General features: G+C 42.1%; 1 protein-coding gene across 1 annotated transcript; it reads left to right on the forward strand.

Annotated features, from left to right (window-relative positions):
* The first annotated feature begins 7,544 nt into the window (after positions 1 to 7,544).
* KLF17 (Kruppel like factor 17) lies at positions 7,545 to 8,977 on the forward strand. The gene is made up of 2 exons (XM_036865910.1): positions 7,545 to 8,400; positions 8,730 to 8,977. Exons 1-2 carry the CDS (start codon positions 7,554 to 7,556, stop codon positions 8,975 to 8,977), a joined length of 1,095 nt encoding a protein of 364 aa, XP_036721805.1. The 5' UTR covers positions 7,545 to 7,553.
* Positions 8,978 to 21,024: the final 12,047 nt, after the last annotated feature.

Raw genomic sequence — 21,024 nt, forward strand, 5'->3', positions numbered from 1 at the left:
TCTGATCTTAGAGGAAAAGCATTCAGTCTTTCACCATTGAGTGTGATGTTAGCAGTGGGTTTTTCATAAATGTCCTTTATCATGTTGGAAATTTCTTTCCATTCCTATGTTTTTTAGTGTTTATTTTTTAATCATGAAAAGGTATTGGATTTTTCAAATGCTTTTTTCTGCATCAATTGAGATGACGTGTTTTTTCACCTTTATTTTTCTTATGTAGTATGTTACATTGATTGATTTTTTTTTTACATCTTTTTTTTTGTTTTTTGTTTTTTGTTTTTTTTTTAAACATCTTTATTGAAGTATAGTTGCTTTACAATGGTGTGTTAGTTTCTGCTTTATAACAAAGTGAATCAGTTATACATATACATATGTTCCCATATCTCTTCCCTCTTGCATCTCCGTCCCTCCCACCCTCCCTATCCCACCCCTCTAGGTGGTCACAAAGCACCTAGCTGATCTCCCTGTGCTATGCGACTGCTTCCCACTAGCTATCTATTTTACATTTGGTAATGTATATATGTCCATGACACTCTCTCACCCTGTCACATCTCATCCCTCCCCCTCCCCATATCCTCAAGTCCATTCTCTAGTAGGTCTGTGTCTTTATTCCCGTCTTGCCACTAGGTTCTTCATGACCTTTTTTTTTTTTTTTTCCTTAGATTCCATATATATGTGTGATTTTTGTAGTTGAATCAGCCTTGCATTCCTGGGATAAATCCTACTTGGTCATGTTGTATAATCTGCTTAATATGCTGGTGGATCTGGTTTGCTTATTTTTTTTTTAAGGATTTTTGCATCTATATTCATAAAAGATGTTGGTCTATAGTTTTCTTTACTTGTGATGTCTTTGTCTGGCTTTGGTATCAGGGCAATGCCCAGCTCATGGAATGGATTAGGGAGTGTTCCCTTCTCTTCGATTTTTTGTTAGAATTCAAGAAGCATTGACATTCTTCTTTTAAGAGTTTAGTAGGATTCAACATGAAGCCATCAAGTAAAGAAACTTTCTCTGTCCTGGAAGCTTTTGATTACTGATTCAGTCTCCTTACTAGTTGTGGGTCTATTCAGATTTTCTATTTTTTCATGATTCAGTGTTGGTAGATATTGTTTTTCAATGATTTTATCCATTTCATTTAGGTTATCCAATTTGTTGGCATGCAACTGTTCATAGTACTCTCTTATAATTCTTTTCATTTCTATAGAATTGGTAGTAATGTCTTCACTTTCATTTCTGCTGTTAGTAATTTGAGTCCTCTTTTTCTTGGTCAGTCTAGCTAAAGGTTTGGCAATTTAGTTAATCTTTCCAAAGAACCAACTTTTGGTTTCATTAATATTTCTCTAATATTTCCTTCTGCTAACTTTGGGTTAGTTTGGTTTTTTTTCCTAGTTCCTTAAGGTGTAAAGCTAGGTCGTTGGTTTGAGATCTTTTTAAATTACAAGCATTTACAGTTATAAATTCCCTCAGCCCTACTTTTGCTGTACCTGGTAAGTTTTTTAATATTGTTTTCATTTTCATTTGTCTCAAGTATTTTCTAATTTCCCTTGTGATTTCTTTTTTGACCTATTGGTTGTTTTATTATTTTTTTTTTTGAGCTATTGGTTGTTTAAGAGTATGTTGTTTAATTCCACAGATTTGGAGATTTTCCAGCTTTCCTGCCATTATTGATTTTTAACTATCTTTCAAAATCTCTTAAGCCTTAATTTGTGACCTAACATATGATCTATTCTGGAGAAGAATGTACCATGTGCACTTGAGAAGAATGTGTATCCTGGTATTGTTGAGTACAGTGTTCTGTATATGTTTGTTATATCTAGTTGGTTTATGTGTTGTTCAAGTTCTCTGTTTCCCTACTTATCTTCTGTGTGGTTGTTCTAGTCTTTATTTAAAGTGGGGTATTGACATCTCCAACTCTTACTTAGAACTGTTTATCTGTCCCTTCAATTCTGTCAGTTTTGGCTTCAGATATTTTGATGGTCTATTATTATGTGTAAATGTTTATAATTGTTTATCTTTTTGCTGTATTGAACCTTTTATTAATATATAATATCCTTTGTCTCTTGCAACTTTTTTTTTTTTTTTTTTTTTTTTTAAGGAGGGAGGTTCTTTTTTTTTTTTAATTTTTTTTTATTTTTATTTATTTATTTATTTATTTTTGGCTGTGTTGGGTCTTCGTTTCTGTGCAAGGGCTTTCTCTAGTTGTGGAGAGCGGGGGCCACTCTTCATCGCGGTGCGCGGGCCTCTCACTATCCCGGCCTCTCCTGTTGCGGAGCACAGGCTCCAGACGCGCAGGCTCAGTAATTGTGGCTCACGGGCCTAGCTGCTCCGCGGCATGTGGGATCTTCCCAGACCAGGGCTCGAACCCGTGTCCCCTGCATTGGCAGGCAGATTCTCAACCGCTGTGCCACCAGGGAAGCCCTCTTGCAACTTTTTTTGATTTAAAGTCTGTTATGTTTGATAGCCACTACTATAGCCACGCCCACTCTTTTGTTTACTATTTCCATGGAATATCTTTTCACTTTCAGCCTATTTTTGTCTCTGGATCTAAAGTAATCTCTTGTAAACAACATATAATTAGATAATGTTTCTTTTACTCCATTCTTCCAATCTCTGTCTTGATTGAAGAGTTTAAGCCATTTATATTTGAAGTAATTAATGATAAGGAGAGACTTCTGTCATTTTGCTCTTTGTTTTCAATATGGCTTTTAGCTTTTCTTGTCCCTTGTTTCCTGTATTATATCTTTTGTGTTTAGTTGATTTGGATTTTTTGTAGTGAAACTTTATTTCCCTTCTCATTTCCTTTTGTATATATTCTATAACTATTTTCTTTGTGTTTACTATGGGGATTACATTTAACATTCCCAAATTATAATATTCTAATTTGAATTTATACCACTTTAATAAGATAAAAAAATTCCCCATCCAGTTCTGTCCCCACTCCATTTCAGTTATTAATGTCACAAAATTACATCTTTATGCATTGAGTGTCCAAAAATATAGACTAATAATAGTTTTTTTAAATGCATTAGTGTCTAAGAAAACTGTTTTCCTTCATTCTCACACTCACACACTTAGGACATCATATATGTGGGTTTTCTGCACCAAGAAACTCTGACACTAACTGCTTGGAATTAGTGCCCAATCCCACGGGTTAAGGGCTTAATCCCACAGACTGCCCCCTACCCCCTGCTTCAGACGCCAATCATAAGTCCAGGTTGTCACCTGGGCTTCTGACCAACTAGCTGTAAATCGGGGCCAGTTTCTATGACCTCCTCCCCAGATTTGATAATTTTCTAGAGCAGCTCACAGAACCCAGGAAAAGTTTACTTACTATTGCTGATTTATTACAAATGATATTTTAAAGAATACAATTGAACAGCCAGATAAAGAGATACATAGGGGGTGAGGTATGGGAAAGGGGCACAGAGCTTCCATTCCATCTCTGGGCACAGCACCCTCCTAGCACCTCCATGTGTTCAACAACCCAGAAGCTCTCTGAACTCTGTACTTTGGGGATTTTTAGGGAGGCTTTATCATGTAGACATGATCAATTATTTTTTTTTTTTAACTTTGGGTTTATTTATTTATTTATTTATTTATGGCTGTGTTGGGTCTTCGTTTCTGTGCGAGGGCTTTCTCTAGTTGCAGCAAGTGGGGGCCACTCTTCATCGCGGTGCGCGGGCCTCTCATTATCACGGCCTCTCTTGTTGCGGAGCACAGGCTCCAGACGCGCAGGCTCAGTAATTGTGGCTCACGGGCCTAGTTGCTGATAATCTTATTTGGGATCCCATATATGTGATGAGTTACTTCTTTCTTGCTGCTCTCAAGATTCTTTTTGTCTTTGGACAGTTTTGATTATAATGTGTCTCAGTGTGGATTTCTTTGATTTTATCCTATTTGAAGTTCATTGAGCTCCTTGGAGGTCTATATTCATGTCTTTCATCACATTTGAGATGTTTTCACCCACTATTTTTTCAAGCAATCTCTGCCCCTTTCTCTCTCTCTTCTAGGACTCCCACAATGCATATGTTGGTCTGCTTGAAGTTGTCCCACAGGTCATTTAAGCACTCTGTTCAGTTTTCTTCAATCTTTTTTCTTCTTGTTCCTTAGCTTGACAACTTCAATTGTCCTTTCTTCATATTAGCTGATTCTTCTGTCTACTCAATCTGCTTTTGAATCCCTCTAGTCAATTTTTCATTTTAGTTATTATATTTTTCAGCTCCAGAATTTCTTTTTTTTAAAAATAAATTTATTTATTTATTTATTTTTGGCTGCATTCAGTCTTCATTGCTACACGCGGGCTTTCTCTAGTTGTGGCGAGTGGGGGTTACTCTTTGTTGTGGTGTGCTGACTTCTCATTGCGGTGGCTTCTCTTGTCGTGGAGCACAGGATCTAGGCGCACAGGCTTCAGTAGTTGTGGCACATGGGCTCAGTAGTTGTGGCTCGCGGGCTGTAGAGTGCAGGCTCAGCAGTTGTGGCGCACAGGTTTAGTTGCTCTGCAGCATGTGGGATCTTCCCAGACCAGGGCTCGAACCCGTGTCCCCTGCATTGGCAGGCGGATTCTTAACCACTGTGCCACCAGGGAAGCCCCCAGAATTTCTTTTTAGTTTCTTTTTAGGTTTTCTATCTCTTTATTAAAATTTCCATTTTGTTCATACATCATTTTTGTGACTTTGTCCACATCTTCTTTTAGCTGTTTGAGCATCTTTAAGACAGACAGTTGTTTTAAATTCTTTGTGAAGTAAGTTCATCATTTGGTCTTTCTTAGACATTTCTGTTTATTTTTTTTCCCCTTGAATGGGCCATACATTCCTGTCTTTTTATGACTTGTGATTTTTTTGTTGTTGTTGAAAACTGGACACTTGAATCTTATAATGTAGAAACTCTGGAAATCCAATTCTTCCTCTTCCTCAGGGTTTGCTGTTTTTGTTTTTTGTTTGTTTATAGCTTATTTAAATTGATGTATGTTGTCTCTGTGCCAGCATCAGCCTGAGAGGTAAACTTAAGGTTTTCTTAGATCTTTTATGAGCCTGCATCTTTTCTTGGGTATGTGTGGTGACTTTCCAAATTTTCTAGTATATGTGATTGCTTTTGAATATACTAGTTCTTAAATGTCTGGTTCCCAAAAGGTGAAAAAGGATAAATGAAGGGGGAAAGAAACAGGCACCAGGGACTTGCATGGCAGTCCAGTGGTTAAGACTCCGTGCTTCCACTTCAGGGGGCATGTGTTCCATCCCTAGTCAGGGGACTAAGATCCCACATGCCATGCAGCACAGCCAAAAAAAAAGAGAGAGAGAGAGAGAGAGAGAGAGAAACAGGTGCTAGTCCTTTTAAATACCCTGGAAGTCCTGTCATTTGGAGGAGGAGAGGTTTGTGACAATGGTAGTGGGAGATGCGACAATGGCTTCCCACCTCTCTCTGCTCATCATGATCAGAAGCAGCAATTAGTGATAACACAGATTACTCAATATTTGGAGCACAAGGTTTTCATTGCCCACTCTGGCTCCCACAGGTCCAGAAATGTGTGCACAGCTTCCTGGTATGGGACCCGGGGTGTCTTGGGATAGCCACTACCTACTTAAGAGCTGAAACCGACTGAAATTAACTGCAGTTTACCTTCCAAGCCTTCCCTTGGAAGTTACAAGCATTTAATTGACTCCATTGTTCCAAAGTAATTACAAAAGGCAAATTCTGCAGGTGTAATTGTTATCTTGGTGGGGACGTGGATTCCTGGTGCTTCCTACTCTATCATATTCCCTGGTGTCACTTCCTGTGTCCTTTTGACACAGTCCTAATAATCCTGGGAAGTTCCCTTATTTTCTGGCACAATAAGATGCACCAGGCTCACTTATTCATTCCTTCTTCCAGACTTGGAGTCAGGAAATACTCCAGGGATGATTCTTCCTTTTAGTAAGGAATGGAATTAAAGGCCAAAATCCGAGCATGAGGGGTTTGTGTTTGTATAAAATATTTCCTATTTAAATATAGCATTATTTTTTAATATAGCATTATTTTTATTCTGATTTTTATAATTTCACTTATGCTGAAAATCTTGATTTCTCACAGTATTGTTTTAAAACCATTTAATTATGAAAAATAGCACTCAAACAGAAAAGTGAATATAAGTACACAGCTTAATGGATTATTACAAAATAAAGACCTTTGAAGCATTGTTAGCACTGCAGAAGCCCCTACAATTTCCCTTATTGCCCCCTTCCCTCCCCTCTAATATTACTCATGGCCTATTGTCTGGACATAACTTCTTTGAATTCCTCTATTTCTGCCCTTTGGTGTTCCTGTAATTGGTAAAAGCCGCAATTGCTTTCTTAAGTTTTGCTTTCTTTTCTTTTTTTTAAATTTGTGTTTGAATGTTGTTAAATTTTTCCTTGATCTTTTTTTAAAATAAATTTATTTATTTATTTGTCTATTTATTTATTTTTGGCTGCGTAGGGTCTTCGTTGCTGTGCTGTCTCTAGTTGTGGTGAGCAGGGGCTACTCTTCGTTGCAGTGTGCGGGCTTCTCATTGCTGTGGCTTCTCTTGTTGCGGAGCACAGGCTCTAGGCACACGGGCTTCAGTAGTTGTGGCACGCAGGCTCAGTAGTTGTGGCTTGTGGGCTGTAGAGTGCAGGCTCAGTAGTTGTGGTGCATGGGCTTAGTTGCTCAGCGGCATGTGGGATCTTTGATGTTTTAGTATCTTCTATGGATACTGTATTTTACTCATGTTTTGGTTTTCATATTTAAATGGATTGGTCTTTTCTGGATCCTCTCAGATGGGAAATTATAGGGTAGTGTTCCCAGTTTCTCAGCTCAAGAACTCTCTCTCTACTGCTACAGTAATTGACAACTTTAAAAAATATGATTCTTGGATCCTGTCCTGTTTCAAGAAGTTCTACCACCAATCTCTTCTTTTTTCCCTTGACTTCCAAGACAATCCCCCACCCTTTTTAAAAGTATGCCTTTTTCTTTACCTCCTCCAATGCTTGATCTCACACCTGCCCACAGCATTCCCACTCAGGTGAGAGCTTCTTCAGTAGGTAAATATTTGTGAATGGTTTCTAAGTTTTGCCAAAGCCAAGACTAACTGAACCCTCCATTCTTCTTACCTTTATGGCTTTCTGAACCTGTTCTCCTGGTTTGGGATGATCTTTCACCCTCACACTTAAACATAATCTGGAATTTGAGGGTTTTCTCAGTTTTGCTGAAAGTACAGGTTGTAGAATGTTTTATTTGCTCTTTGTGCTTTTTTTGAAATAAAACCAAAAACATGCACTGCTCGGCACGTGGGATCTTAGTTCCCCAACCAGGGATGGAACCTGCACCCCATGCAGTGGAAGCACAGAGTCTTAACCACTGGACAGCCAGGAAAATCCCCCAGGCTTGCATTTTAGAAAGCCCAAACTGGAGAATGGCCTGGAGATAATGGGATATTTAGGCAAGAGATGATAGAGGCCTGGATTAAGGTGGCGTCTGGAAATGGGGAGAAGGGACATGTGGAACTGGAATTTGAGCTATGGTGAATTTCACCTGACTTTTTTTTTCTAAGGATACTGAGAAGTCAATGTCCATCTTGGACGTGTCTTCATCTCCCGGAAGCAGTGGAGTGCACACCTCTTGGAACCATGGCCCATCAGGCATTCAACACATCCCTCAGTGCATAGAGCTGGAGACGATCTCCTTGGTCTCTGCTGAGGCACCCAGGCAGAACGCCAGTGAAATGGGGCCACACTTCAGTATGTTGCTGCCTGATCACGGTGTGAGCTACTGCCCCCAAGTGACTTTCACTCCTTCCCAGATGATTTACACTGACGGAATGTCTCCTTCCCAGACAGGAATGATGATGTTCAAGGGGCCCCAGGCGATGCCCTTAGGAGAGCCCAGTATTCCAGGGATGGCCACGACCTTTGGTGGGAATCTAAGGATGTCCCCCAATGGGCCGCCAGTCTCACCTGCCAGTGGAATCCCAATGATGTCCCACGTCAGAATGCGAACAATGCCTTATTCTGACCTCCCAACAGTAACTTCTAATGGAGGCCCTTTAACACCTAAAACATTATTGGATCCAACCATGCCTTCCACTGAGGCCCTGGAAATGCTCCGCTCTTTGGATCAGATGGTGCCCCCTAGAAACCCCCACAACTATGGGATGCCCCCAGCTGAATCGCCATTATTGCTGGCTTTGGAATCCCAGGGCTCTTTTGTGAGCCAGCCAGTCTCCCAGGAAGACCCCTTCCTACCTAAGCAGCCCTTACCTGCTCCACGGAGAGCGGAGCAGTACTCCGGGGCCCAGGAAAGGGCTCCTAGGAGGAGATCACCAGTTTCAAGGCCTTACCGCTGCGACTATGAGAACTGTGAAAAAGCTTATACTAAGCGCTCCCACCTCGTGAGTCACCAACTCAAACACACAGGTAAATGAGGTGTCAGACGGGTGGAGTGGGTGGAGAAATCTCTGGGCTTTAGATTTGTGGGGGACCCCTGGTTTGTAATGGTTTGGGATTAGCCCATCATCCTTCAAGCTTGGGATCAAGCTCTGTTGGCCCCACCAGCTTGCTTTCCCACAGTCCAGTATGACTGTGCCAAGATGGAGACTGCTGATGTGCTGTCTCCTCACCACTGTCCTGTGTTTTTCCTTTTGCTTCCTCAACGTGGACTGCTCTGCTTCATAAAGTCAGACCCCTTCCTTCCTACCCGCTGGCCTATTCCTCTAAATTCCTTCTCTCCCTTGTCATTCCCCCAGGTGAAAGGCCCTATAAATGCATGTGGGAAGCCTGTACTTGGTCCTTCTTCCGTTCTGATGAACTTAGAAGACATACTCGGATACACACCAAATACCGACCACATAAATGTGACCAGTGCGGCCGACAGTTCATGAGATCTGACCATCTCAGGCAACACCAAAGGACTCATATGCGGGTGCCAACATCCCCAGACCCGCTGGCTGACAGTGGACATATGGCTGGTCCTCCTCCTGCTCCTGGTCTTTAGATCAGTCTGCTCTTCCCCTCATTTTGGCTTCTCTGCCCAGATACTGCCTGTGTCTGACCAGCTAGTCTCTTTGGTAGGTGTAGGTTTAGATGAAGACAGAAAGATTATAAGACAGTGTGGAAGCCCATATGAGCTCTGAACCTAGTCGGGGCCCCTCAAAAACTATCTTGGATGTCCTCACATCTCTGGGGCTACCTACTTTTGTGCCAAGTTCAGCCACATGGCAAGGTGGAGCAAAGTAGCGATTGTGAGCTTTATAAAAAGCTCTTTATCTTACGTCACTCCCAGCTTGAAACCCTTTAGCGACTCTCCTTTGCCTGCTACATAAAATCAAAGTTCCTTATCTTGGTCTTTGACAGTTTCCAGAGACAGACTATGTTCAAATCCTGAATTTACCACTTACTAGCCATGTGACTTTGGGAAGGGTCTTTGATCATTATGCCAGGTTCCCTCTTCTGGTAAAAGAAAAACAGTATTGGACTGTTGTGAACACATCTTATGTACAAAATCAGATTCTGTCCGGCACTCACCAACCTCATGCCCAGAGTTTGTCTCCTCCCATCATTTCCAGACTTGGGTGGAATGCCCCCACAAGACATGGGATCTGGCACCTCAAGTAGCCACTAGGAACCCAGGAATGTGGAAGAGTTAGTGCTCCTGGGGTAACATTTGACTAATGGGAGATGGGAGAAATCCAGGCCAATAAATTCCCTCTTCTTCCCTCCCTTCCCTGAACTGGTCTGGTGCAAGACACCATTTCTCCCAATGGGGAGACCTCCCAAGTAGCCAGCGGACACACCTTCTGTGCCTCTTCCAAGCTTGTCATGAAGCAGACTCAACCTGCTATCACCTGGCATTGCCTCCCATTCTCTTGCGTCGAGTCCCTTTTCTCACTCTCAATGCCCTGTATTTGCATCACCCAAATAAAACACCGGTACTTAGTTCTTGTTCTAGGCTCTGTTTTCTAGGTAACTTGGGGTTGGAAGACATTAGACTGGGGCAGAGAAGGATGAACCGCACTGTAACCTTCCCTCTTCCCCCCACCAAGCCCAGGTACCTGGACTACTAAATATCAGCTATTAAAAGGCCTGTTCTGTCCTGCCCCTCTCCTAGGATTGAGGACCTAATGACTCCCCTGGAAACTCAGCCACAGGTAGTTCAGAACCTCATTCCTGGATTTCTCAGCCAGCTGTTTTACTGACCAGCAAACTAATAGAAGGGAACTTGCCTAAGTTCTCAAGTGGCAGAGTTGGGATCCCAACCAGGATCTGTCCACTTCAGAAGTAGATCTCTTACCTTAGAGATAATGTCTTCTACAGGTGTCTCCTGGGCCCAGTCTGGTGCCCAGCACTATCAGATGATGGCCACAGCGAAATGAATCACATCTGGTTCCTGTGGCCCAGGGACCATCTTGGTCTCGGGGTTGAGAGGTCCACCTTGGTGCAGTGGCCATGGAGAGGAGGAGCACCTGAAGGGGAAGGTCAATTTCTGGAGGAGGTGACCCTTGAGCTCAGTAAGCAAGGGTATGTAACATCTAGTTATCCCTTAATGTTGAAATAAACTGAGCAGATGAATCAAGAGAAAAGAGAATTCCAGGCAGAGAGAAGCTGGATCTGGCAATTGCTCCCAGGAGAGTCAGCCTGCAGACTTCCATTCATTCGACAAATGTTCTTCAACCCATGATACAGAGAACACCATGGCTGTCGGGACAACTCATGGTGAGGGGCACGGAGACAACGAAAGTGTGTGTCAGGGAAGAAAAACTTCTCAAGGAGGTGCCTGAGTCAGACCTAACGGGTTTATGGGGGTTAGCTGGACCTCCCATTTCCGGGACATCTACCTTTAGTCATGCCTTGTGCTGGACACTAAGCACTCAGAGAGCATGACAGTGCCTTGCTGCAGGGCAGAAAGATCACAACAAAAATTCTGAAAGTGCTCAATGCTGCCAAGGAGAAGAGCCAAACCTCTGTGGACTCAAACTTATTCTGGGTGTCTGGGGGAGTCTCATGGCCTTGGCTGTGACTGCCTGCCCCTCCCACCTCCACCCTGACCCTGTCCTGCAGGGCCACCTTGGTCCATTTCCTTAGTGGCCCCAGCATACCTGGGCCTGGCATCCCAGTGGCTTCCACCCAAATTGTGAGCCAGGGGAGTGGATATGATTTAAAAATGGGGGCAGGGGGCTCTCTTTTGTGACCCAATTACTGGCCCCAGGGACAGCAGTCTGAAGTATCCAAAGTCTCTTTCATTCCCACCTGAGCACTAGGTCCCTTCTATGGAGCGGGGGCATCTTAGGCTCAATGGGCCAGGGCTGGTCTCTGTCCGCCACCCATCTTGCTCACACGCAGCCCTGCTGGTAGGGTCAGCAGGCCAGGTTGCTTGTTGGGATGCAAGAGGGGTCTGTTGGTGACCCATCACTTTCACTGAGGAATGGAAGTGGGTAGGAACCAGAGTGGGCAAGGGTGCACCATGTATGCTGCAGTGGCAGGCAAAACAGGCCCCCACCCCTTGGAGGTCACAAACTAGTGGAGGAGGGACATAGGAAATGTACAGCATGCTGTGAGGACAAATATATCTATCTGGAGTTTACTATAGCAGGCCAAAGGAGTTAGGAAGGCATTTCTTAGGAAGAGTAATTTGAGCTCAGAGTTAAGGATTACCTAGGAGTTAGGCAGATAAAGGAGGTGAGGAAAGTCAGTCTATCCTTTATCCAGTGATTACCCTATGGCAGGCATGGCTAAACATTTCCCATGTTATCTTGGTTTCAACACAAGGCAGGATAATGGGTGGGTAAGACATTGTGGGCTCTCAAGACTAGAAGATTTTAATTCTGCCTTTGCCATAAGTGACTGTGTGGCCTTGGGCAAATTAGTTATCTCTGCTTCAGATAGCAGTGGGGCCAGATTAGTAGATTCAAGCTCAAGAGAGATAGGATTAGTCCCATTCAAAAATGGTTTCTTTGACTTGTTTAAGGGAGAGGGAGGTGTTTTGGTATTCCAGGTGGGAGTGGAAGGTGGCTTGGACCAGGTTATGGAAGTAGAGGTGGAGGGTAGTAGATTTAGGAGAGACAATTAACCCTAATCCAATGAATTAATCCAGTTAATTCATTGGATTAGGTCCGTGAGGGAGTAGTCAGGATGACACCCAGGTTTCTGGCTTGTGTGATAAATAAGGAGAACCAGATGAAATTCATTAACTTATTTATTTTTATTGTGATATCTAATGTGTGCAAAAAATCTTTTGTATATGTACAACTTAATAATAAAAACACTTATTTGCCTTTTATAACACTTGAGAAGAACTTTGAGTTCCCTTCTCATCACATTCCTTGTCCTCAGCAGAGGTAACCACTATCTTGAATTTTTAATCTTGTCTTTGCTTTTCTTTGTTGTTTTTACCCTATATGTATCTATTCTTTTTTTCTTTTTTAATTATTTATCTATTTATTTATTTATGGCTGTGTTGGGTCTTTGTTTCTGTGCAAGGGCTTTTCTCTAGTTGCGGCAAGCGGGGGCCACTCTTCATCACGGTGCGCGGGCCTCTCACTATTGCGGCCTCTCTTGTTGCGAAGCACAGGCTCCAGACGCGCAGGCTCAGTAGTTGTGGCTCACGGGCCTAGTTGCTCTGCGGCATGTGGGATCTTCCCAGACCAGGGCTCGAACCCGTGTCCCCTGCATTGGCAGGCAGATTCTCAACCACTGTGCCACCAGGGAAGCCCCTATGTATCTATTCTTAAGCATATAATGATTGGTTTTATGTGGTTTTGAATTTTGTGTTTATTCTATTTGGGGTTTGTTGAACTTGTCAATCTGTAGTTTTATAGTCTTAATAAAATTTGGAAAAATTTTGGCCACGTTTTCTCAATTTTTTGTCCCCACCCCTTCTCCTTCTGACACACAATCTGTGCATATAAACAGAGCTCTTGATATTGTCCCATAGATCACTAATACTCAATATTTCTCTATCATTTTTTCCCCTGCTTCATTTTAGATGTCTTCAAGCTAACTGATCTTTTCTTCTGCAGATTAGAATTTGCTATCATTTCCATCCAGTATGTTTTTCACATACCTATTTTTTTTTCTTCTTCTTCTTTTGGCTGCGCTGCACAGCTTGCAGGATCTTACTTCCCCCACCAGGGATTGAACCCGCACCCTTGGCAGTGAAAGCACGGAGTCCTAACCACCCGACCGCCAGGGAATTCCCTCAAATACTGTATTTTTCATTTCTAGAAATTCAATCTGGATCTTTTAAAATATCTTCCATTTCTCTTCTTAACATTCTCATGTTTGCCTCTATTTTCTTGAACATATGAAGCATAGATACAGTAGCTGTTTTAATGCCTTCAGATGTTAATTTCCATTGTGTCTGTCCTTTCTGAGTCTGTATCAGTAGATTGATGTTTCTTCTGGTGACTGTCCTTATTTTTCTACTTCTTTGAATGGCTGATAATTTTTTACTGGGTGCCAGACAATTGTGAATTTACATTGTTGGTTGCTGGATTTTGTTTTATTCCTTTAAGTGGTGTTGGCTTTTATTTCTGGCTTGCATTCTACTTGGAATTAGTTGGATCTCTTTGAGGCTTACTTCCCTGCCCCTCGCCCCCAACTTAGGGAATTTTTATTTGTATGAGGCCTACTTTTAATCTTTTCTAGGACAGGCCCAGAGCTGCCTTTTTTTTCTAATTTGCCCCACTGCTAAGGCAATATCCCAAGGATTCTACCTTATCTGTATGTTATGTCTTTGCATTCTGGCTAGTGGAAACAAACTATTTCCAGCCCTGTGTGGGCTACAGGAATTGTTCTGCCTACTTTTTTTCAGTGATCTTTTTCTTAGTCTTGGGTAATTTCTTCTCATGATTGATCAGTACTCAGAGACTCAAGGATACACCTTTCCAGCTCTCAAGCACTCTCTGCAAAACTCTTATCCTTTCAGGTACTCTGCCTGACAAACTCTAGATATCTTGGCCTTCCTAAACTTTAGTTTCTGTCTCCTCAGCTCAGACTTCCATGCTCTGTTTCGGTTTCCCTCCCTTGTCTCAGGGGTCACAGTCCTGTGCTGTCTATTGTACTTGGAGAAAACCACTGCTTCATATTTGATCTGATCATCTAGACAAAATCCAGTGTCTGTCACTCCATCTTTAAAATGCATTCAAGTGGAATCACATTTTAATGAAGTCTGAATTTATTTTTTTCTCACATTTATGCTTTTGAGATTTAATCTATGACCTGCATGCAGATGGAGTTTATTTTCACTGTTGTGCAGAATTCTATTATCTGAATATATAATCTGTCTATTCTACTGGGTCATTTCCAGTAGTTTTTTTTTTGTTGTTGTTGTTATTAAGAACAGTGCTGCCCTGAATATTCCTGCCTAAATGCTTGCATTTATGATAAATCTCTCTTTGAGGCATTTCCAAAGGGTGGTTGTTAACTCATTAGTGGGTTGTGAGTGGACTAGAGAAACATAGTACGATTAAAGGGCAAGGTTGGCAAGGGCTGAGCTTGGTGACAATTTATTGAAGAGTCAGTCTATCCTGTTATGGAACTTTCTCCTGTGGCATCAGTTGCTTGCATAGTTGAGAAGAGAAAGAGTTGGTTAGAGTCAGCAGCAGTTGGAGCTTTGTCCGTTGAGTGCCACAGCAAGACAAAGGGACAAAGGAGTTTAGGAAAATGGCAGGAGAATCAAGGGGCCCTGGAAGCTAAGACGGGTTTGGGTAGGGGGAATGTCAAGTCTAGAGGAGGCTGAGGAACAGACACAGTAGAGCTACCAACAGGTTCTAATGAAGTCAGATAACTAGTAGATTAGCAATTGTTGAGTGAGGCTGGAAAGAGAAATGGTGGTGGAGATTAGGATGTTGAATAGGTATTTTTGCTGTTAGAATGATGATGAGATCCAGGATGTGGCCAAAGAAGTGAATGGCTGGGGTGGACTAGAGGTGAAGGTTTTTGGAAATGTAGAGAATTCAGGGTGTTATCTGGGTCATCCTTGGATGGTGCCAAGGACTATGGCTAAACCTTGGGTAAAGAAGGAGTACTCAAGGCAGGTGACAAATTCTAGGAGTGAGTGAAAGTGACCAGGGAGGTGAGTGGAAAATAGTGACCAGGAAAAGGATAAGGTATCCAAGGAAACAGGGTTTTGGTGGGAAAGTAGAATAATGATTTTTAAGTAGCACTGTGGTGAGAGATTCAAAGGTAGGTAGGATGGAGAGAATGAGAGGTCTCCATAAGACAGAGATGTAGCAAGGTGTGAAGGCAAGCAGAAGAGGGAGCTTCTTGGCAGAGGTGGAGGAGGTAGTGGAGTTCTGGATTCTGGAGCAGGAGTTCCAGAGTGTACGGGGGGGTACACTACTACAGTGGGGTAGTTTGGGAGCGAGCTTGGGAGAAGGATGGAAAATAAGACCTAGAAATGGGGAAGGCTTTCCAAAGATCTTTTGGACATTGACCCTGCACAGTGTTGGAACCCTCATTTTATTCATTCTCATTCATCATCAAAAATGTACTGGGTGTCTACTGGGTGCCCAGGGGCCTCGCTGTTTAGGAATACAGTGACCAAGGGGTCAACTGGATCTTAGCTCCTCCTGGAGATCTTAGTGGAGGAAAGGCTGACCCAGAGAGAGATGATTACAATTGCATTTGGGAAGCCCATCTTGGTTGCCTTGTATGGAGGATGGATGGAAGATTCTGGGCTGAAGAGTAGACAACTACTTATGGGGAAGGCAGCAGACAGTGGTCTGCACAGTCAAGTAGATTGTTAGTAGCAGTATTTGGGATGAAGTAGTTGAGCTGAGAAGAATTTCTCGTGTCTTCATTCTATAGGTCCCCTCCCAGCCCCCAGCCATAATCCCTGCTGGTGGGCTGTGCTGGCAACATACCCAGTGCCCTGTGCATATGATGATGATTGTGTTTTTTCAAGAAAGTGCTGGAGGCGGCTGCCTGGCTTGGGGTTCTGGGGCTGCAGCTAATGTCCTCCTGAAGGCAACTTCCCTGGCCCAGCTGGGGTCCAGAGGAGGACACCCCCTCCTATGTCTGGGCCAGTGTAGAATTCAGCCACCCTCTACAGACTGGAGAAACAGTTCTTTTTTTTTTTTTGAAAGTAGTTAACACGCAGCTATTTATTTTTAAATTAATTAATTAATTATTTATTTTATTTACGGCTGTGTTAGGTCTTCGTTTCTGTGCGAGGGCTTTCTCTAGTTGCGGCAAGTGGGGACCACTCTTCATCGCGGTGCATGGGCCTTTCATTGTCGCAGCCTCTCTTGTTGGGGAGCACAGGCTCCAGACACGCAGGCTCAGTAATTGTGGCTCACGGGCCTAGTTGCTCTGCGGCATGTGGGATCTTCCCAGACCAGGGCTCGAACCCGTGTGCCCTGCATTGGCAGGCAGATTCTCAACCACTGCGCCACCGGGGAAGCCCGGAGAAACAGTTCTTAAAGAGAATCTTACATTCTGGAGAAACAGGGGCATGGAAGCTGTCTTTATTTTAATTTTTATTATTTTTAAAATTTATTTTATTTATTTATTTGGCTGCATTGTGTCTTCATTGCTGCACGTGGGCTTTCTCTAGTTGCGGCAAGTGGGGGCTACTCTTTGTTGCAGTACGCAGGCTTCTCATTATGGTGGCTTCTCTTGTTGTGGAGCACAGGCTCTAGGCGCACAGGCTTCAGTAGTTGTGGCACACGGGCTCAGTAGTTGTGGCCCGTGGACTCTAGAGCGCAGGCTCAGTAGTTGTGGCGCACGGGCTTAGTTGCTCTGCGGCATGTGGGATCTTCCCGGACCAGGGATTGAACCCGTGCCCCCTGCGTTGGCTGATGGATTCTTAAACACTGCACCGCCAGGGAAGTCCCTGGAAGCTGCCTTTAGAATGAAGCCTTGGATGGTTGCAGAAAAGATGGGATGGGGGAGGGATAGGAGGGATGGCATGTCAAAAGGCTCTTAGAAAATACTGGTACATCTATTCCACTCCTACATATAAGATAGCAAGGAAATAATGCCCCTTTTCAATGTCTCTCCTCTGGCTTTCAGGTGTTCATTCATTCATTCATTCATTCAGTTCTCACTTGGTGAGAACCTCGGTCTATGAATCTTACTTGTACTGAGTGTTGAGTGTTGAGATAAAAGATAAGCCCTCTAACTTTCAGTTATTCTCTTCTCTCTTTCCTTTCCTTCCTCCTTTTCCTTTGCCTGCTTCATTAAAATCATCTTAAATAGATAATATGTACATATAGTACACAATCTAAAAGGTAGAACATATTGTTCAGTGACAAGTCCTCCTGCCACTCTTGAACTTCTCTCCTTGGAAGTGATGCTACTGTTTGTTATGTGCTTCCAGAACTATCTCTAATATGTAAATAGCATGGTATTCACACCATTGGGTCTCTTGCTGCTTTCACTTATCAGTACATCTTGAAGGCTGTTTTATGTCAGCAAATATAGAGCTACCAGAATCTTTTAAATTGATGCATATAACTCCGTCATATGGATGTACTGTATTTATTTCATCAACCTTCTATTGAAGGCCATTCAGTTCATTTGCTATTATCAAAGCTATAATCTTGAGAAAGTTGTTTTTCTTTTAATAGATGAGTTTATTTCCATTGCAGTTATAAATATTTAATCTTATTGATTTATTTTATTGCCTTTTGGGGGGCAGTTAAATAACTATTTTAGAGAAGTTTTGGAAAAATTGGGTTGATAGTACAGAGAGTTCTCATGTACTCCATACCCAATTCCCTTTATTATTAACATCTTACATTAGGATGGTGTATTTGTTACAATTAATAAACCAATATTGATACATTTTTATTAACTTAAGTCTATACTTTATTTAGATTTCCTTAGTTTTTACCTAATGTCCTCTTTCTGTTCCAGGATTCCATCCAGGATAGTACCTTATATTTAGTAATCATGTTTTCTTACTGCCTTTAGAATGAAGGCTCCTCTTGGCTGTGATAATTTCTCACTTTCCTTTTTTTTTTGATGACCTTCACAGTTTTGAGGAGTACTGGTCAGATATTTTGTAGAAAGTCTCTCAGTGGATTCGTCTGATGTTTTTCTCATGATTTGGTTGGAGATATTTCCAGCACATCATACCATAGGTACTACATACTATTCACATGACTTATCATTGTTGATGTTAAGCTTGATTGCTTGGCTGTGGTTGTGTTTGTTAAGTTTCTCCACTGTAAAGTTGCTCCCCCCTCCCACCTTTTTTTTTTTTAATTTTTAAATTTATTTTATTTTTGGCTGTGTTTGGTCTTCGTTGCGGTGCGTGAGCTTCTCATTGCGGTGGCTTCTCTTGTTGTGGAGCACAGGCTCTAGGCATGCAGGCTTCAGTAGTTGTGGCACACAGGCTCAGTAGTTGTGGCTCGTGGGTTCTAGAACTCAGGCTCAGTAGTTGTGGTGCACGGGCTTAGTTGCTCCGCGGCATGTGAGATCTTCCCAGACCAGGGCTTGAACCTGTGTCCCCTGCATTGGCAGGCAGGTTCTTAACCACTGGGCCACCAGGGAAGCCCCCTCCCACCTTCTATACTGTACTCTTTGGAAGGAAGTCACTATGTGCAGCCCACAATTAAGGAGTAGGGACTTGTGTTCCACCTCCCTGAAGGTGGAGTTTCTATGTAAATTATTTGGAATTCTTCTGCTTGAGAGATTTGTCTGTTATTCCCCCCATTCATTTATTCATTGAATAATTAATTTGTATCTGAATAATATAATAATAATTCACATAACAAAATTCATCTTTTTAAAGTGTATATTCAGCATTTAAAAAATATATTCATGAAGTTGTGCAATAATTACCACTAATTCCAAGATGTTTTCATCACCCCAGAAAGAAACCCCATACCCACTAATAGTCACCTCCACATTCCCCCCCTTTCTCTACCCCTGGGCAGCCACTCATCTACTCTTGTGTCCTGGATTTGCCTATTCTGGGCCTTTCATGTTAATGAAATCATACTATATGTTGTCTTTTGTGACTGGCTTCTTTCACTTAGCTAAATGTTTTCAAGTTTCATCCACGTTGTAGCATGAATTAGGACTTCATTCCTTTTATGGATGAAGAATATTCCATTGTATGGATATGGCACACTTTGTTTATCCATTCATCAGTTGATGGACACTTGGGTTCTTTCCACTTTTTATTATTATTAATAATGCTGCTATGAACATTCATATACAGGTTTTTGTGTGGACATATGTTTTCAATTCTCTTAGTGTGAAAATGCTGAGTCACATGGTAACTAGTTTAACGTTTTGAGAAACTGCCAAACTATTTCTAAAGTGACCGTACCATTTTACACTCCCACTGGCAATGCATGAGGGTTCCAATTTCTCCATTTCATTAACACTTGTTATTTTCCATCTTTTTGATTATAGTCATCCTAGTGGGTGTGAAATCACATCTCACTGTGGTTTTAATTTGCATTTCCCTAATGACTAATGAAGTTGAATGTCTTTTCATGCACTTATTGGCATTTGTATATCTCTCTTGTATTTTTCTTACAAATATAACTAATTGGCCATTTGTATTCTCTCTTTGGAGAAATGTCTTTTCAAATTGCTTGTTCATTTTTAAATTGGGTTATTTGTCTTTTTATTGGTGAATTGTAAGAGTTTTTATGTTCTGGATACTAGACCCTTATCAGATATATGATTTGCAAATACTTTCTCCCACTCTGTGAGTGGAATTTTCATATTCTTGATGGGGTCCTTTGAAGTACAAAAGTTTAAAATTTTTATTTTATTTTATTTTTTTAATTTTTGGCTGTGTTGGGTCTTCATTGCTGCGCGCGGGCTTTCTCTAGTTGCGGTGAGCGGGGGCTACTCTTTGTTGCGGTGTGCAGGCTTCTCATTGCGGTGGCTTCTCTTATTGTGGAGCACGGGCTCTAGGGTGCGCGGGCTTCAGTAGTTGTGGCACGCGGGCTCAGTAGTTGTGGCTCGCGGGCTCTAGAGCGCAGTCTCAGTAGTTGTGGCGCACGGGCTTAGTTGCTCCGCGGCATGTGGGATCTTCCTGGACCAGGGCTCAAACCCGTGTCCCCTGCGTTGGCAGGCGGATTCGTAACCACTGCGCCACCAGGGAAGGCCAAAAGTTTTAAATTTTGATGAAGTTCAGTTCATTTATTTTTAATTTGGTTGCTTGTGCTTTTGGTGTCATATTTAAGAAACGATTGCCTAATTCATGGTCATAAATTTATTCCCTTATGTTTTCTTCTAGGAGTTTTCTAGTTTTAGCTCCTATATTTAGGTCTTTGATTGTTTTGAGTTAATTTTTGTCTATGCTGTGACTCCTTTCTTCTGCATGTGGATATCCCGTTGTTTTTGTATTATATTCTCCATTTGCTAAGACATCATTTTCATACTCTTTAAAGTTCTTTGGACATATTTAAATTAGCTGATTTGAATTTTTGTTCAGTAAGTCCAATGTCTGGGGTTCCTTAGGGACAGTTTCTATCGACTATTTTTTCCCTGTGTATGGGCCATACTTTTTTGTTTCTTTGCATGTCTCATCATTTTTTGTGTTGTTGAAAACTTGACATTTTAAAAATAATGTGGCAACTCTAGAAATCCAATTCTCCCCCTCCCCAGTGTTGGTTGTTGTATTTGTGGTTGTTATCTGCTTAGTGACTTTTCTGAAATAATTCTACAGAGATTGGATTTTTTGTTGTGTGTGACCAAAGTTTCTGCTTAGCTACTTTAATGGTCAGCTAATGATTGGACAGATATTTCTTTAGATGCCTGGAACCAATAAGTCTTACAGTCTTTGCCATGTGGCTCTGTGTGCACACTGGGGTAGTACATCTTTAATATTCAGCCAGGCACTTGACAACTCCATATTAGCTTTCACTTCCTGCTTGCACAAAACCTCAAAGTTAACCAGAGATGAGAAACTAAGACCGTCTCTTTCCTGAGCATGCATAGAGGCCTGGGCATGAGCCCAGCCCTATGTATGTGTGTGACCTTCTAGAATCCCAGTTATATGTTGGAGCTTTCCAGAGTCTCCTATGGATATCTTATTCCCCAGCTTTTCCATTTAACCTTTTTGGTTTGTTT

The sequence above is a fragment of the Balaenoptera musculus genome, chromosome 1, assembly GCF_009873245.2.
Source record: "Balaenoptera musculus isolate JJ_BM4_2016_0621 chromosome 1, mBalMus1.pri.v3, whole genome shotgun sequence".
In the NCBI taxonomy this organism is placed as follows: domain Eukaryota; kingdom Metazoa; phylum Chordata; class Mammalia; order Artiodactyla; family Balaenopteridae; genus Balaenoptera; species Balaenoptera musculus.

Excerpts from the sequence above, each read along its gene's own strand:
- KLF17 (XM_036865910.1), top strand. The coding sequence starts at position 7,554 with ATGTCCATCTTGGACGTGTCTTCATCTCCCGGAAGCAGTGGAGTGCAC. Across the intron at positions 8,401-8,729 it reads TCACCAACTCAAACACACAG|GTGAAAGGCCCTATAAATGC; the intron begins GTAAATGAGGTG and ends TCATTCCCCCAG.